This window comes from Grammomys surdaster, unplaced genomic scaffold (genome assembly GCF_004785775.1).
Source record: "Grammomys surdaster isolate TR1022 unplaced genomic scaffold, NIH_TR_1.0 142, whole genome shotgun sequence".
NCBI lineage: Eukaryota > Metazoa > Chordata > Mammalia > Rodentia > Muridae > Grammomys > Grammomys surdaster.
In genome coordinates, this window is record NW_021604600.1 from 198,541 (window position 1) to 205,015 (window position 6,475).

A 6,475-nucleotide genomic window follows, 5' to 3' on the forward strand; every position below is an offset into this window, starting at 1 on the left:
CTGCAGTGACTTGATGTGCTTGGGGGTGGGTGGGGGAGAATAAATACAGAAGGAGGCTCCCCCTAAAGAGAGGAAGAGGAAGGAGGAACGGTGGGAGGATCTACATGAGGGAGCACTGAAGAGGAGAAGGAAGGCTGATATTAGGATGTAAAGTGAATAAATAAATACTTTCATCAGCATTTTGATATTTTGGGACTATTATACTAAATAAAATAACTTAGGTCTAGACAAACACCATATGAAACAACAAAACCCTTTAACAAACAAACAAACAAACAAACAAACAAACAAACAAACTAACTAACCAACCACTGAGCCCATACAAGTAGAGAATGTGATCAGAAGGTTGGGGAAGTAGGGGCCAAGAAGTGGAGAACTGTTTGTTGATCAAAGGGTACAAACATTCAATTAGACAGAGGAATGTTTTCAGATCTGTTCCCCAGAAGAAGTTGTCTAATTCAAATAATGTATCACAAAAATAGACACGAAGGTAAGTTTCAAACGTCTCAGGAAAAATAATGTAAGTGAGGCAGTGTGTTAATTTACTTGATTTAATCATTGCACATTTAATATACATATCAAAACATCACATTGCACCCCATAACTGTATACAATTATGATTTATCGATTAAAAATGATATGAATAAAAACCAGCATTCTGTAGTTGGTTGAACATATACGCGAATAGCAAACACCAAGTGCGCACCATATTAGAATTTATTAGAATACAAACTAGTCCAAACACAATATATTATCTAGTTAAGAAAATATGAGCATTTACTGTTTTTCGATGATAACTTCGTGTTCCGTTTTTGAGCAGTAGTAGTCAACATTAGAGTCATTAATGCACTTCCAAAGGGTTCCCCATGCTGGACATGTAGGCACCAGCTGTGCAAAATAACCCTTTCCTATTGCAAGGTGGTTGAAACATGGATGTTCATTCATTCACATGGCTTATCTTTTATGTTTTGCCTGCTCTCCCCCTTATCTCTTTCCCCAGGCTTCCAGTTGTTAAAGAAAAAGACACTGTCACCATGTCCAAGGACACAAATCATACGGCAATGGAGGTGATAGTGAACAGTCTTTGAAAGAAGCACCACAAAAACCCAGGCTAAGGTGTCTGCCCTTAGCAGCAGCTGTTTATGTGACAGGCTTCATCTTCCAAAACTGGCCTAAAAGAAAGGGCTTACAATCTTTAAGGTTAAAAAGAAAACATCTTCATCATTGTTTGTTATTATTAATATAAATGATAAATGAATATTCCATCTTAAATCTTAAAATCTTAAACTTTAGGATATATATATGTATATATCCTAAAGGCATACATACATATATATATGTATATATACATACATATATAGGCTATGATATATAGAAACCTAACCAAAGGAGTATCCATGTGTATTTTAAACAGAAGATATAGCGACTCTCTGGAGTGGTTTTGTGGATTAGTTTGAAAAATTGCTCAGAGAAATAGAAATGTAGTCAAGAAGAAAGAGTTGTTGCCATACCTACCTGATAGAACATCTACTGTTAAGAAAAATAATAAATGAATGTCTGGGGAAAGCATTACCAGTACACACCCAGCTTTTAAGTAAATGATTATTTTACATACAATTAAAAACACAGAGCAGGCAGCATTGAGAGTCAAAGACTTACTTTTCATCCTGTGTACATTCTCAAAAAGGAATTGCTTAACCTTTATAGATATTGCACTTTGAATCATTTATGAATAGCTCAAACTAACATTTTTCAGAGATACACATCTTAAAAAATAAATACACACACACACACACACACACACACACACACACACACACATAATATATACTCAGCATAGGTAGCCTTTGGTTAATGTTTACTTACAGGGGAAGTGCAATGGAATTGTGTCATACACACAGCTAATGAACATACATTCAATTGTACATGCTTGGGGGAAAAGAAAGAAAGAAATGCAATTCAAGAGATGTGGGGGATTTGCTCACATTTCACTCTGGGGAGCAAGGGAGATACGGAAGCCAGGACTCAGCTCATCCCTCACGTGAGTAGCTTCTGAAGACTTTTCAGTGGGCGTGGCTTGCTCTATCCAGGTAGTCCTGATGTTCTCACAATAATAGGACACACCCCCTACACATCAGCTGACTTGGTATTATCTTCAACCAAAGTATCAGCAACCCGTCCCAATGCTGGGTCAAAATGTAGCTTCTTGGGTGTTCCAAGGTCTTTTTTCCTGAGGACTCTGTACAGGAACCACAGCCCCATAAGGTCATTCACTTTTGCACTGACTTCAGAGTGTAACTATTGGGTTTGGTGAGATTCGCCCGTAAGCCATTTAATAGGGATAGGGCGAATACAACCCCAAACTGCACTGGGCTAGTATTGAATGGCCTTGGAAGTTTGGGACTTGTGTTGCTCCAGAGGCCTTTCCACCCCATTCCTTTGCTGCAAAACCCCTTAAGGTGATAGGGACATGCCTTCCAATTTAAGCAGAAAATGCAGTGCAAGTCAAACCTATGGGGTCAAGTGTTTCAGGTGACTCTGTCTAGTTTGGTCACAAAAAATATCATGCAGTTTCAAAAATTATTTTGGAAGATTTCTTCCAAACCAGACATGGTTTCAAATACTGGGAATCTGGAAAAGGGACACAAATAAAATGCAAAATAAGAGTAACTCTAGTGTGGATATCCTTTTTAAAGCACACCACACAACAGTTTAATATAGTCATGTCTGTATGCGTGTGTTATATGTCTGCACATACAAGTGGTAATACTCAAGGAAGCCCCTATCCACATCCTAGATTTCTTCTTACCTTAAAAAGGCAAAGGGAACATAATAAATAATTTTTAGTACCTTTGAAACATCTGAGTGAAACAGCTTTACTGATAACTGGCACTTCTCCCCCGACTGAGAGCCATTTACATCAAAGGACAGACCAGTGGTTGGCACAGCCACTCCTCTACGTCAGTTTGTTTGTATTTAGGGTCTCATACAGCAATGCCAGCTGTGCTGTGCTGGGAGCTACACATTCCCTTCCCACCAGAAGAGCTGCAGTTTCTGACCTTCCGACTAGTATCTCCAGTTAAGAAGTCACTTCAAGTAAAGCAATATTGGTGAGGGCTTGAGCAAGCAAGGGGCAGGACTAACAGCCTGACACAGAAAAGGCTTCTCTGGGAAGCATGTGCAGTGCCACAGGAAGATGATTTTTGAATGCAGGGATTGTATACAGCTGACATGGGGATGAATTGAAACAGTGGCAAGAGTGGGCTTGATTTTTTGTTTTTCTGGGCTCAAGAATTCCTCCTTTTCCCCCACGCACCTGGCAGGGTCTTTGTTTTAGAGGAGACATAAAATCTACACATTATGGCAAATAGAAATATGCACCTTAGACTCCAAGTCTAAGGGACACAGTCATGTGGGTTTGGAGTCTCCCATAGACATTCCAGTAACAGTTTGGATGGGATGTGTGACATGTCCCTTTCCCCATGTTGTCATGCTGCAACCAAAGTTACCAGGGCCACTTGGAGACCACAGCTCTGTCTAGGACCAAGGGCACCTTTGGAAAAAAAAATCCCAAATCAGTCAGCCCTGTTAGCTGCTGACAATGGAACAGGGAAATGATGAATGACCTCAATTCTTGAAAGATGAGTGTGGCTCAGCTACACACCATGGTGGCTTGGTGGACCGCACACATGAGTGGTTGGTTTCCAGTGGCTGTGGATGGTACCAGCACTAACTACTTCTCTACTGTGGTCTGTATTGGTCACAATATGATGGCATTTATAAGTGCCAATGGCGTCTTCAAGCCAGCAGGAACTTTGGCTGTCAGTGTGATTTTGTGAAAATAAGTGCATAAAAAAAGAAAAAAAAACCCAAACACCAAGATTCATGCTCTCCTTTCTTCTCTTCCATCTCATCTCATCTGCCAGTCTGAGAGCTGCTCAGTCTGTGGAGACTGGAAATCAGGTTAGCACTCTTAAGGAGAGCTGTTCAGCCAGAGGATGGAATACCCTCTCTTCTGGAAACAGATTACACAGAGGCACAAGTGCCAGCCCTGTGGGGTCACGGGGATACTTTTATAGGCTTTCCGTGTTTGTCATACTGGTACACCAGCATCTTGATGCAATGTGAGTTTGCTGGTGAGATCCAGGGACTACTTGTTATGGAAAAGTTATGGTTGGTGTAGAACTGTACAGGCTGCTTCTGGCACTTGAACAAGGCCTTGAGTGTCGCAGCTGCCATGGTACGGAAGCGCTTGCTGATGAAGCAGTAGAGGAAGAAGTTGATGGCTGTGTTCAGAAGGGCCAGCATGTTGGCAACATCCAACATTATGTGGACCAGCCAAGGGTTCTGGATGGGTGCTCCATAGAGGTGGTAGAGAATCATGATGATGCGAGGGGCCCAGAGGGTAGCAAAGATAGAGGTAATGGTAAACAAGATGGCGGTGGTCTTTCCCGTGGAATAGCCGCGGAGGCGGAAATTGCTTTTTCTCCTAAGCTTGTACACAATGATTGAGTTCAAGATGAAGAAGATGGAGCAGGGCACCAGGTACACGGTGAAGCAGTGGATCCAGACAAGGACGTGATGCATGGAGGTGCTGATGTAGTCTTCGGTCCAGATGTTAGGCCACCAGTAGTAGGGGATACTGGTCAGGAAGCAGGTGATGTAGACACTCAGAATGACTTTCCGGGTCCTGGCTGGGTAGGAAACCGTGTGGTATTTGAGTGGGTGACAGACAGCGATATACCTGTCAACTGTTAAGGGGACGGTAATCCAAATAGAAGTGTGGATGGAGGAGAACTCTAGCACTTCTATGATCTTGTCAGGGATCGGAGGCATCTGCATGGTCAGAATGAAATCTTCTAACAAGAAATCCACAAAGACGATGAAAAAGAGGACCAAGATGTCAGCAGCAGCAAGTGCCAGAAGATAGTTGTAGGAGGACTTCTGTCTCCTGGCTACCAGTTGAGAGAGGATAATGACTGTCAGGATATTTGCTGTGAAGAGAAGAGAATCAAGGTTATCCCCAAGGCAAAGACAACTGATGGCTACCAGTGAGGCCTTGGGCTTGAGGTTTCTGAGGCACACCAATAGATGTCAGAGGGTCACATGGGTGTTTCTGGGGGCCACTCAGCACCACAAATCACACAAGTCAAACAGATGGACACAATCTGAATATATACTCAGGTTGCAGTTTATTTGTGCCTCGTGCAACCATTAAAGGTGATGCTGACATCCTACAGTAGATGTGGCTCAGGAGACTCAGTGCTGTATCCCTGAATCGAATCTTTCATTCTAAATGTTCCTCTGACTGGCTGTGGAAATATGGGAGTGAAGTTTAATGCTGATTACCAACTGGGTGATCTAGAATCACCCAGGTACAAGCCTCTGAGCATACCTATAAAGGATTAATTGAGATGGGAAGACTCATCTTAAGCATGGGTGGCACAGTTCCTTGGATTGGGGTCTTGGATGAATACAAAGGAAAGAGCCAGCTGAGTATGTCTCCACTTCGCTCTGTTTCCTAACTGCGGATGTCATATGACCAGCAGCTTCATGCTCCCGCTCCCGTGACTTTTCCTCCATGATAGGCTGTATCCTGAAAGTGTGATCCCAGAACAAACCCTCCCTCCCTTCAGTTGCCTTTTCCTTCCCCTTAGACAATTTATAACAGCAACAAGACAAGTGGGTATTACAACAGGGTAGGCTGTGTTGCCTCCAGGCACTTGAGCTGCATCCCTTCCTTCTTACAGTGTTGGGGATAGAATCCAGGGTTTTTACATATTGACACGTTCCCTTCCACTTGGCTACATCTTCAGCAGCATGACCTTTTAATAACCTTTATAGAACTTAGATTCTAGGACCTCCTTTTAAGTGCATTTAAGGATGACCTTCACATTAATTTTAAAGTGGCTCATATTGATTTTTGGAGCAAGTGATCAACATACATTGTGCATACTGAAAAACAATCACAAAGACATAGACATTTCTCTTCTACTTATATTTTCTAATCATCCCACCCCTTCCCTTAGGATGATCACAGCCAGTAAATAATTGATATGTATATACACCCATATATCACACATGTGTATGGTTTTTGTTCAAGTAATAGCAAAATATTCTTGTTCCTAAGGTCAGATAGGAGATGAGTATTTAAAATACATGAATACATGCACATGCCTTCTCTCTCTCTCTCTCTCTCTCTCTCTCTCTCTCTCACACACACACACACACACACACACACACGATCTCTGATCAGTTTTATAAACATGAATTTCCCTGAATAAGATGCATTTAGAAAAGCATTAGGGAATAATCCAAAAGCAATAACTGCATGAATGATGTCTGAAAGTTATTTAGATAAAACTGATTCTCATTCGTTCTTATGATCAACTCTGGACACTGTCAGTCTTACTTTGCAAATGAGGTCACAGAGAACTTATGTCCTTTGTCGGAGGTCTAGGAACAAAGCCAGAAT

At 41.8% G+C, this 6,475-nt stretch overlaps 1 protein-coding gene across 1 annotated transcript in view; it reads right to left on the bottom strand.

Moving 5' to 3' along the window:
* Positions 1 to 3,795: 3,795 nt before the first annotated feature.
* The window catches only part of Gpr139 (G protein-coupled receptor 139), a 40,959-nt gene continuing 38,279 nt past the window's right edge, over positions 3,796 to 6,475 (bottom strand). Inside the window, exon 2 of the mRNA XM_028764313.1 lies at positions 3,796 to 4,994. Within this exon, the coding sequence (XP_028620146.1) occupies positions 4,060 to 4,994 (935 nt within the window). The 3' untranslated portion in view covers positions 3,796 to 4,059. The remainder of the gene's footprint in view (positions 4,995 to 6,475) is intronic.